The sequence below is a fragment of the Ahaetulla prasina genome, chromosome 1, assembly GCF_028640845.1.
Source record: "Ahaetulla prasina isolate Xishuangbanna chromosome 1, ASM2864084v1, whole genome shotgun sequence".
In the NCBI taxonomy this organism is placed as follows: Eukaryota; Metazoa; Chordata; class Lepidosauria; order Squamata; family Colubridae; genus Ahaetulla; species Ahaetulla prasina.
This window is the reverse complement of record NC_080539.1, coordinates 2,944,715-2,956,839: the sequence shown is the minus strand read 5'-3', so window position 1 is coordinate 2,956,839 and position 12,125 is coordinate 2,944,715. Positions and strand designations below refer to the sequence as shown.

Genomic DNA, 12,125 nt, shown 5'->3' with positions numbered 1-12,125 from the left:
TCCTTGTGTGTCCAATCACACTTGGCCAATAAAAATTCTGTTCTATTCTATTCTATTCTAAATACGAGTCAGTTGTCAGACGTCCGACTTTTGATCACACTATCATGGAGATGCTGCAACGGTCGTAAGTGTGAAAACTTACCGAGTCACTTTTTCCATACTGTTGTAACTTTGAACGGTCGCTAAACGAACCGGTCGTAAGTCGAGGACTACCTGTACAAGGGCTTAATTCTTTCAGAAGGCCGCCTGGGGAATTTGGGAAGGCAGGAGAAAGATGTGTGTGTGTGAGAGAGGGAGAGAGAGGGGCGCAATGGCAGGATCCCCCAGGGTGAAAGCCAGTTGAAGCGATCCAGTGGATCCCTTCGAAGAAAGCCATTCCCAGTCTTACCTTATCGTCTCTTCGATCAACCGGTCGGAGCTGAAAGGAAAGAGAAATTAAGTTTTAATTAGTTAATTTTTTTACATCCCTCTTTCCCTGCGTGAACTGTCAACATAAAATCGGGGTCGATACGTATCCAAGAGACGGGAAGCGAATTGAAACAACTGGGGAAAAAAAAACCCACGGGAGCCCCCACATTTACACAAAGTCCTCAACTTACGACCACAATGGAGCCCCAGATTTACGTTGCTAAGCGAGACAGCGGTCAACTGAAATTTGCCCCTTCCTATGACCTCTCTTGGCATTTTGGTTTGTTAAGTGAATCACTGCAGTCCTTCGCATGGTCATTAAGTGAATCTGGCTTCCCCATTGACTCTGATTCTCAGAAATGTGACGTAGGGACTCGGAGACCGTCATAAACACGAGTCAATCGTCAAGCGCCTGAATTCTGATCACGTGACCACAGAGATGGCGCAACAGTCGTGAGAAAATCGGTCCCAAGTCTCTGTGGTGGTAACTTCAAATGGTCACTAAATGAATTGTTATAAGTGGAGGGGGAGCGGTACAGTTGTTTTTTTTTTTGGCTTCCAAGACCAGCCCTCTCCTGAGTGGCGCGGTGGCCTAGAGGTGGCGCTCTCACCTCACAATCAGGAGGCTGTGAGTTCGATCCTAGGTAGAGGCAGATAGTTCTCGCTCTGGGAACGATGAGAATATTCGGTATCTGCTGAACAAAACTCCGCAATGGCAACAAGAAGGGCATCCGGCCAGTAAATACTTCAGCTCCAATCAGGTTGCCCAGAAGCCACCTTGCAAGCGATTATGAGGTCGTTAAAAGAAGATGGTGAAGACCAGCCCTCTCTTGCAGCGGTGAAATCTGAACCGGTTTACTACCGGTTCGCTGGCTGCGCATGTGCGCTGCTCCCACGCATGCGCAGTGCGCACCATGCACCAAATGCAAGGTGCACATGCACAGTGCACGCCAAAAGGAAGCATGGGGTAAGTAGAACACCGTGCGGAGGTGGGTGGGTGATCAGCTGTGGTGCGCGATCTCTTTTTCTTTTCTTTTAAAAGCATTTTTTTTTTACAACTGGCCAAATAGGTTGTAAAAAAAAAAATCTTTTAAAAGTAAAAAAAAAAAAAAAGCTCTGATGATCAGGCAGCTCAGCTTGGATCGTCAGAGCCTTTTTTTAACCTTTTAAAAGCATTTTTTTACAACCTATTCGGCTGAATAGGTTGTAAAATGCTTTTAAAATGCTTTTAAAAGAAAAGGAAAAAAGACTCTGACGATCGTGCGGCTCAGCTGTGAACATCAGAGCCTTTTTTTTTACCTTTTAAAAGCATTTTTTTAAAAGAAGCAGCCAGCAACCGGGCATTGGGTGGGCATGGGCGGGTGGCAGGGATTTTTGCAACCGGTTCTCCGAACCACCCGCCGCCATCGCTACTAGCTGATCCGGTCCCAACCGGGAGCATTTCACTCCTGCTCTCCTGCTTTTCCAATATTAACAGAATCCCACCCCAAAGTCGTTTTGGTTTTTTTCTGCCTCCGCTTTTTCCTGAAAATATCTGCCCATCCCTCGGCAGGGAGCCGATGTTGGTTCCCATTCCACGTTTTAAAGAGTTTTGGGCAGGAAAAGTGTGAACAGATGGCTGGGCTGCTTGGTGCAGGCGGCTGAGTTAATATTGCGAAAACGAACCGAAAGGGAGCGGAAAAATAAAGCTTGTCATCTCACTGACTCCAAGTCGGGGTGGAGGGTGGGGGGGGAGAAGGTGTTTTTCTGGTAAATCCTGGGGTAAGAGATAGCTTTGCAATTATTGGTTTGCCAATTATTGTAATTGCTGCAAAGGAAATTGGAAGCTTCTGTTTCTTTTTAACTTTTCTTCTGGGACTTTATTATTTTTCTCTTTTTTCCCCTTGCCTCTTTTTTCTGTATTAGTTTTGATTATCTGTGAATGTATATATGTATGTATGTATGTGTCTCTCTCTCTCTCATCTATGAATCAATATATCTACCAATATATCTCTATCATCAATCAATTATTCATCTATTTAGCATCTATCTACACCTATCATCTATAAATCTATTTTCTGTCTATCTCTCTATCAATCATCTATGAATCAATCCATCTATATCAACTGATTAATCCTTTATTTATCTATCATCTATACCTATCACTTATAAATCGATTCTGTCTATCTGCCTTTCTATCTATCTATTTTATCTATCTATCCATCTATCAGTCAATATATCTATCTCTCGTATCATCAACTGATTCATCACCTATTTATCTATCTTCTATCGATCTATACCTATCTTCTATAAACCTATTTTCCTGTCAGAATAGAATAGAATAGAATAGAATAGCAATAAGAATAGAATAGAATAGAATAGAATAGAATAGAATAGAATAGAATAGCAATAAGAATAGAATAGAATAGAATAGAATAGAATAGAATAGAATAGAATAGAATAGAATAGAATAGGAAATAGGATAGGATAGGATAGAGAAATGGAATAGAATAGAATAGAACAGAATAGAATTTTATTGGCCAAGTGTGATTGGACACACAAGGAATTTGTCTTGGTGGATATGCTCTCAGTGTACATAAAAGAAAAGATACGTTCATCAAGGTACAACATTTACAACACAAATGATGGTCAATATATCAATATAAATCATAAGGATTGCCAGCAACAAAGTTACAGTCATACAGTCATAAGTGGAAAGAGATTGGTGATGGGAACGATGAGAAGATTAATTAGTAGTGCAGATTTAGGAAACAGTTTGTCAGTGTTGAGGGAATTATTTGTTTAGCAGAGTGATGGCTATCTATATCAGCTATTTATCTATAATCTATCAATCGTCAATCATTTATCCGTCTAAAAATAAGAATAACTGACGCGGAAAGCTGCTGCCTGGGGAATTCTGGGAGTTGAAGTCCACCAGGCTTAAAGTTGCCAAGATTGGGGACCCCAGACCTAGATGATAGCTAGCTAGCTGGATGGATAGATACCGATAGATAGACAGACAGACAGACATAGCTAGCTAGAGATGAAAGAGAGAGAGAGAGAGAGAGAGAGAGGAAGGAAGGAAGGACGGAAGGAAGGAAGGAAGGAAGGACGGAAGGAAGGAAGGAAGGAAAAACTAGGCAGGTTTCCAGGCAAGGTGACCGATGTGAGTGCAAGAACTGTTTACGGTCAGCCCTCGTCTTGGAGGGTGTCTGCAAGGAAGTTCCACAACAGCCAGCTGGCTGAGTCACCACCGAACCAGCAAGGCAGACGTGGGAATTGCCGGAAAACAACAGCTTGATAGCTTCGTCTTGTTGCATTTGTTTTTGTATCGGCGTCTTCTGAACGTTTGGCCAAGAAAGGCCTTTGGCAGTTTGCCTAATAGAACCAAGGTTGGGGGATAGGACTGAGGAATTTGTGTTGGGAGGAATTTGCTTTAACTTGAGTCGAACGACGCTGGGAATGAAGTAATTCCCAGCTGTTCGAATAAAGTTTGTCTGTTTTGACACTGGCTGAGTTTCCTACTACCTCCTGGGCCCTTACAACAGTACTACTTCCCCGCTTGACTCCTGTCTCCCCCAGGCTCTTTCCAGCCCATCTCCGCTGGTCCCTCCTAACTTTCTCAAGCCTGCTCAGTGGGCTGCCCCCCCTTGCAATTCGAACAAGACCGCTTCCCACGAAGCGCCCACTCCCCCAAGGGAACGGCTCTAAAAGGGACTTAAAAAGGAAGCCCTGGGCATTAATGTAAGGCATTACCACCAGCTACATCTGTCAGAACGAATTCCGGTAATTTGCTAATGGACGAGGTCAACTTTTCCCTTTCAGTGTTGCGGGGAGGTTAAATGCAGAGATGTTCGCTCGGCGGAAAAAATGCTGTGGTCGTAGGTGCCATCTGGACCCAGGTGATGAATGCCATTACGGGCCAGGAAAGAAAAGGGAATGAAAAAATTAAAAACCCCAGAAAATGTGGCCGCTTTAATACCTCGGATGGGAAACAATTAAAAGGTTCCCGCGAAGTCAGCCTCTGAGCTCATTAAAAGGATGGGAAAAGTCAGACGGGAGAATCGGGGGGAAAAAAACACAATCTGAGAAAAAGGATATATTCCTAACAAGTGTGAAGAAATACAGGGAGTCCTTGTTGTGTCTCGTCCAATCTCACCTCATCCGGGGTCTTCTTATCTGCTTCCGAACACGGAGGAATGTCCTAGTATGCCTCCCGGCCCCAGCCCTGGCTCCATGCCCAGACAGGCTGAAGAGGAAGAAATACCTCCAGCCCCCAGCTCTGGCTCCATGCCCAGGCAAAGGGAGCAACTAGACCCCTCCCCCTCCTCCACAGCATGTGAGCCTGAGGGAGGTCAATTGCCAACAGCTGCAGACTGGAGTGACCCTCGCGTCAGAAGACTGGATAGGCGGAGGCAACAGAAGGAAGGGAGGGGCAGGCCTGGATAAGTGCTGAGTCATGGAGCCACACCCCATGGCCTATATAAAGGACCTGCTTTCTGGCAGTCTCTGAGTCAGGCAAAGTCTAAACATATCTTGCTGAAGTCACTTTCTGGTCTCCTGCCTGCTCTGAGGACTTTGCTAGGACTTTGGGCAGAGCTGCAGAGGCAAGCCTGATTCGGATTTCCCTGACCCGGCCGTCAGCGGAGGAGTGGGACACGACAGTCCTCAACTTACGACAAAAAACGAGCCCAAAATTTCTGTCCTTAAATGAGACTTTTTGTTAAGGGAGTTTCGCCCCGTTTTATGACCTTCCTTGCCACAGGTGTGTTAAGTGAAACCACGGCAGCGGTTCAGCGAGTCACTTGGTTGTTAAGTGAATCTGGCTTTCCCGTTGACTTTGGCTCGTCAGGTCGCAAAAAAAAGGGGATCACGGCACCCCGGGACACTGCGAGCGTCATAAATGCGAGTCGGTTCCCAAGCGCCTGGATTTGGATCACGTGACCCTGGGGAAGCTGCAGAAAGTCGTAAATGTGAAAAATGATCGTAAGCCACATTTTTTTCGCAGCGCCATGTAACTCTGAAGGGCCGCTAAATGAACCGTTATAAGTCGAGGACTTCCGGTACAGTTATTTCAGATATAGCTAGTCCTCTACTTACAAAAGTTCACTTAGTGACCGTTCAGTGACAATGGCGCTGAAAAATGTGACTTCGGACCGTTTTTCATACAATTTACAGTATCCACGTAGTCATGTGATCAAAATCCAGATGCTTGCCAAGTGACTCGTATTTATGACGGTCGCAGCGTCCCGGAGTCACGCGATCCCCTTTTGAGACCTTCTGACAAGCCAAATCAATGGGGGAAGCCCGATTCACTTAACAACCGGGTGACTAACTTAACAACTGCAGTGATTCATTTAACAACAGTGGCAAGAGGATAGGTGCAAAAGGCTAAGAAAATATCAAAGAAAGAAGACTCAGGAGTTGGAAAATAGTAATAAATCTGTATAAATATATACGGGGGGGAAAAAATAACAATAGTTGCAAGAGTGGCGGTTAAACGGGGTGAAACTCACTTAACAATGGAAATGTTAGGCTTTATTTACCTGTACTCCGTATCTGGAGGAAAACATACTTGATACTTGGAGGCAAAATCCTTACTGTCATTCTACACCAGTGGTTCTCAAGCTGGGTGATTTGAAAAGGTGTGGATTTCAACTCCCAGAATTCCCAGCCAACCTTGCTGGCTGGGGAATTCTGGGAGTTGAAGTCCACACCTCTTCAAATAGCCAAGCATGACAAAGGCTACTCCGGAGACTGAATTGGACAGGATAGTTTCTGATCTTCTTTTCCTCCTTATTCTTCTCCAGCTGCTGTGGTCATTTTTGAGAAAAAGGCTTTTTTTTTTTTTTCCAAAGCCACAAGTGTAAAATCAAAGGAAAAATATATATATATAAAGATGAGTTGGAAGGCGGTTAACCAAACGGAATGCTGACCAAAAAAATCTCATTTGCTATACTACATAATATGGAACAAATTGTATAATTGGCTGGAGACTAGAAACACTAGATCAGCGGTTCTCAACCTGTGGGTCGGGACCCCGTTGGGGGTCGAATGACGATTTGCCAGGAGTCGCCTAAGACCATCGGAAGTATGGGAAGTATACTTGCGAGTCGAAGAATCGCGCTCCAATGGTTGACTCCACAAGCCAGCTGCAGGCTCTTCAAACCGCTAGCCGAATTCGGCTTCAGGCGCGATGAATTAAAAAAGAGAGAAATCTTTGCTCTGATGTCTCCCTCTCAAGCCAGCTGCAATCACTCCCAATCGCTAGCCTAATCTGGCTTCAGGCGCCATAAACTTAATAGGGGAGGAGTCTCCGCTTTAATGCCTCCGTCCTCAAGGCAATCGCAAGCAGTTCAGATCGCTAGCCAAGACGGCTTCAGGCGCGATCAATTCAAAACGAAAATAATTTTATGGTTGGGGTCGCCACATCGTGGGGAATTGTATTAAAGGGGTCGCAGCACTATAAAGGTTGAGAACCATTGCGCTAGATGATGAAAAAAGGTGAAAAGCTTTATATACATTTTATATGTATATAAAATGGCAATATATGAAAGAAAATGAATAGTTAGAAGGATAGATAGGATAGAAAAAAAGAAACGAGAGAATGGGACAAAAAAGAAAAGTACAATTAAAAGAAACGAGAGGGGGAATAAGGATGTAAATATGAGAAAAATAAGGAAACGAAGCTGATTTAAAGAAGGAATAGATGCTTTATGTCAATGTATGTTATGTACTGTTGTTCTTTTTTGTTAAAAAAAAGAAAAGAAAGAAAAATCTCATTTGCTGCGCTTTGGCCTAAAGTAATCCCACTCCAAGCGAAGCGAGAGGGAAGGTAGAGGAAAATCTCCACTTTTTGGCAAGAGGACAGCTCGGCCTCCGACACAGCCAGTCAATTAACGGCTGGTGGAAAAGCCGTTATTCAAAGGGAGGAGATTTTTCCATCAATCAAGGGCCCACCCCCCTTATTTCTATTTTTCCTATAATGAAAGTGTTGGCGTGCCTCGGTTGCAAAAAGAGGCAAGATTAATGGACCTTCCAGATGAACGGGGCATTCTGGCAGACAGCTGCTGTTGTGGAAGGAAGCTGCATCTGCAAATTCAGGAGGAAGAGGAGGAGGAGGAGGAGGAGGAGACGATGACTGTGGCTCTCTGAGCTTGGTGGTTTTCTTGCAGAAGTTTCATGACCCAACTAGGGAACATCATCAGTGCTAGAAGGAGGAGGAGGAGGAGGAGGAGGAGTGGAAAGGGGAGGAGGAGGAGGAGGAGGAGGAGGAGGACTGTGGCTCTCTGAGCTTGGTGGTTTGCTTTCAGACCTTTCATGACCCAACTAGGGAACATCATCAGTGCTAGAAGGGGAAGGGGGGTTTGTGAGGAGGAGGAGGAGGGGGAGGAGGAGCTGTAAGGTCTTCCAAGTCTGTTATTCTCTACTCTGACCAGCGGCTAGACTAGAAGACCTCCAAGGTCCCTTCCAACTCGGTTATTCTGTTATTCCCACACTTTCTTTCTTCTATGTACACTGAGAGCATATGCACCAAGACAAATTCCTTGTGTGTCCAATCACATTTGGCCAATAAAATTCTATTCTATTCTATTCTATTCTATTCTATTCTATTCTATTCTATTCTATTCTATTCTATTCTATTCTAAAATTCTATTCTATTCTATTCTATTCTATTCTATTCTATTCTATTCTATTCTATTCTATTCTTTAGCAGAGTCCCAAAGACACGCTGAGTTACAGCTGCGATTTAGCATCCATCCGCACTCTACCTCCCAACCAGCAGCAGGGACAAAAAAGAAAGAAAAAAAAAAAAGGAAATATACTGTCCAATTTATGTTATGCGCACACTTCATTAGGGAACACCACAAGGGCTTTTGAGGGAACCAAATGTTTGAAAACTTCCCAAAAAAAGAAAGCGATCCTTGAAGAAGCAGCGCCCCCTGGAGGCGAGAATGCCGTGGCTGTCGTAGAAAGGAAACGGCTTTTATTGAAAACCAGGATACGAACACGGGATGGGTCAACCAGGGCCGTGAAATGTAACGCGAGTACAATGGACAATCTAGCCAGCGCTGGGTTTCTTGTTATGCTACTAGCGGTTCAGCGCCTGTGCGCTTCCTTGCTTTGTGAGCACGTGCCCAGTTCATACGTCTACCTGACTTTCACACCTGCGCCCGGCCTCAAAAATGTGCCTAAATAGATTTACGCTATCGGTTTCGGCAAACCGGTCTGAGCCGGTTAAATACCGCCTCCGAATCTAGCATATATTTAGGTTGGAAAAACTGAATGTAAAGCAGGGGTCTCCAACCTTGGCCACTTTAAACCTGGAGGACTTCAACTCCCAGAATCCTCCAGCCAGGGTCTCCAACCTTGGCCACTTTAAACCTGGAGGACTTCAACTCCCAGAATCCCAGCCAGCAAAGCTGGCTGGGGGATTCTGGGAGTTGAAGTCCGCCAGGCTTAAAGTGGCCAAGGTTGGAGACCCCTGCTCCAAAGTCAATACGGGTAGTCCTCAACTTACAATGGTTCATTTAGTGACCGTTCAAAGTTACAACAGCACTGGAAAAAGTGACTTTAGGCCCGTTTTCCACGGTTACGGCTTCCCCAACCCCACCCTGTGGTCACGTGATCAAAATCCAGATGCCTGGCACCTGACTCATATTTATGACGGTCGCCGCGTCCCAAGGTCACGTGATCGATCCCCTTTTGCGACCTCAATGAGGGAAATCAGACTTGCTTAACAACCGGGTTCAGGGGTAGGATTCAGCCGGTTCGAGCAAACCGGTAGATAAATTGCTGGCTGGCTCCTTCCAGGAGTCCCCACGCACCGCATTTTGGCTCTCAGGTAAGTGCCGGGAGGCCTCCTAGGCCCAAAAAGGGGAGCCTAGGCCTAAAATGGAGCAAGAGGCGGAGGTGTGTGTCCGCCCCCCGCAGCCCGTTTTTGCTCCCAGGGGGGTGCAGGAGGCCGAGTACTGCCTTGTCACACCCCCTTGCCACGCCCACCATGGCCACGCCCACCCAGGCAGTCATTAGGGCAGAAAACCGGTTATTAAATTATTTGAATCCCACCACTGACCGGCTTGCTACTTGAACTCCGGTGATTCACTTAACAACGGTGGCAAGGAGAGGTCGTAAAATGGGACAAAATTTACTTAACAAATCCGGCTTCCAAAGTTACTTCCAAATGCACTGTTCAGGTAACCCGGGGGCGGAGGGGTGGGGACAGGGAATAAACCTCCAAGCGGCAACAGTAACTCTAAGAGAGAGCATTAACGACCAGAGGACTGCAAAGAATATAAATCCCTCCACTATTTGGTCAGAACGGAAGAAGCTCCTTGGATGAGAAGCGAAACCTCTTCAAGGAAAAACTAAGAAAGTCCAGTAGTCTTTTGAAAAAAAAAAAAGCAACATAAAAGTCAGTAGGTTGAATTATTGGTAAAAATAATAAAGGCTTATAATAATATATTCTATATTATGTTATATAATATTATGCTATATATAATAATATAATATAATATAATATAATATAATATAATATAATATAATATAATATAATATAATATATAATATAATATAATATAATATAATATAATATAATATAATATAATATAATATAATATAATATAATGTAATATAATGTAATATATTAGGAAACAACGAATTTAGCAAGAAGAGATACCGGCTGCTCACAAGAGAAAAAAGTCTGAGTCTGTGGCTCAGGCTGCTAAAACAGTCTGTTATTAACACAGCTGCTTGCAATTACTGCAGGTTCAAGCCCCACCAGGCCCAAGGTCGTCTCAGCCTTCCATCCTTTATAAGGTAGGTAAAATGAGGACCCAGATTGTTGGGGGGGCAATAAGTTGACTTTGTATATAATATACAAATGGATGAAGACTATTGCTTAACACAATGTAAGCCGCCCTGAGTCTTCGGAGAAGGACGGGGTATAAATGCAAATAAAAAATAAAAAAACACTTAATGAGTTGTCCCAAAGGTGCTTTTTCCAACTGGACTTCCTTGTTTTTTCTTTTGAAGACGTTTTGCTTCTCATCCAAGGAGCTTCTTCAGCTCCGACTGGATGGTGGGGAAGGGAAGGATTTATGCTCCTTGCAGACTAGCTGGTCAGTTGCGTCCTTTTAGAGGGTCATTGAGGCCACTTGGAGGTTTATGTTTGTCCTCAGGGTCCCGAGTGGTGCAAATGGTTCCTGTAGTCTGTAATTTTTCCTCTGGAAATCCATTCCTATGGATTAAATTTCCAGAGGATTCAGGAGTGGGAGCAGGAATGGATTCCCAGACAAAAAATTGCAGGCTACAGGAACCATTTATTAACAGCAGCTGCTTGCAATTACTGCAGGTTCAAGTCCCACCAGGCCCCAGGTTGACTCAGCCTTCCATCCTTTATAAGGTAGGTAAAATGAGGACCCAGATTATTGGGGGCAATAAAAGTTGACTTTGTATATAAATATACAAATGGATGAAGACTATTGCTTGACACAGTGTAAGCCGCCCTGAGTCTTCGGAGAAAGGCGGGATATAAATGCAAATTAAAAAAAAAAAAAGACCCAGCGTGGGAGAGCGACTTACTTTCGGAGGTGTTCGTTCTCCTTCAAGAAAAGTTCCGTTCGCCTGTTGTTGACACCACAACCGCTTTTGTACGACCTGAAAGGTGTGAAGAAAAAAAAGAAAGAAAAAAAAAGAGGTGAAAAGAGAATTCAGACTTTCAGTACTGATGATTTATAGGCAGAGGTGAGCAACTGTGACCTGTTTATGACTGGAGGACTTCAACTCCCAGAACTCCTGAGCCAGCCAATATGGCTGGCTCAAGAATTCTGGGAGTTGAAGTCCACTGGTCTTAAAGGGGCCGCAGTTGCCCATTCCTGATTTACGAGAAACGACCCCCTCCCCCCCCCAAAATTGGACAATTCTCAGCCAAACGGGTTGGCTGAGTGATAGAGAGCCACTCGTGGCTCCCATATAACACCGATCCTGCGCAGGCTGCACTGGCTACCTGTGGTCTTCCGGGTGCACTTCAAGGTGCTGGTCACCACCTTTAAAGCGCTCCATGGCATAGGACCGGGATATCTTCGGGACCGCCTTCTTTTACCACATGCCTCCCACCGGCCGGTACGCTCCCATAGGGAGGGTCTCCTCAGGGTGCCGTCAGCCAAACAGTGTAGGCTGGCGACCCCCAGGGGGAGAGCCTTCTCAGTGGGGGCACCTACCCTCTGGAATGAGCTTCCCCCAGGACTTCGGCAACTTCCTGACCTCCAGACCTTTCGCCGCGAGCTGAAGACATATCTATTCTTCTGAGCAGGACTGGCTTAAATAGGGTTTTTAAACATGGTTTTATTGGGGTTTATTTTATATTTTGTATTGTATTTTAAATTTAGGCTATATTGAATAAGTTTTTTAAATAGTGTTTTTATTGTAATGTACTGTATTATTTTATCTGCCTGTTCATCGCCCTGAGTCCTTCGAGAGAAGGGCGGTATAAAAATTAAATTATTATTATTATTATTATTATTATTATTATTATTATTATTATTATTATTATTATTATTATTATTATTATTATTAAACCGCTTTCTTTGGAATATTACTTTTCTAATCCATTTCAACCTCGTGTGTGTAACTTTGAAAGCAGGCGGTAAGTAGCTTTGGGGGTATCTTTGAACAGTTGTTAAGTTGTAAGTTGAGGACTCCCTGCATTGAACACAAGGCTGAATTTGCAATCCTTC

The 12,125-nt window shown here is 44.3% G+C and overlaps 1 protein-coding gene across 4 annotated transcripts in view; it reads right to left on the bottom strand.

Annotated features, from left to right (window-relative positions):
* Window positions 1–12,125, bottom strand: part of GOSR1 (golgi SNAP receptor complex member 1) — a 39,753-nt gene that overhangs the window by 15,044 nt on the left and 12,584 nt on the right. For 2 of the 4 annotated variants that reach the window (XM_058163981.1, XM_058163984.1), the window contains exons 6-7: window positions 10,972–11,046; window positions 389–418 (exon numbers count right to left, since the gene is read on the bottom strand). In XM_058163981.1, the coding sequence (XP_058019964.1) occupies window positions 389–418; window positions 10,972–11,046 (105 nt within the window). The remainder of the gene's footprint in view (window positions 1–388; window positions 419–10,971; window positions 11,047–12,125) is intronic. The other 2 variants (XM_058163983.1, XM_058163982.1) reach the window with 1 other exon arrangement.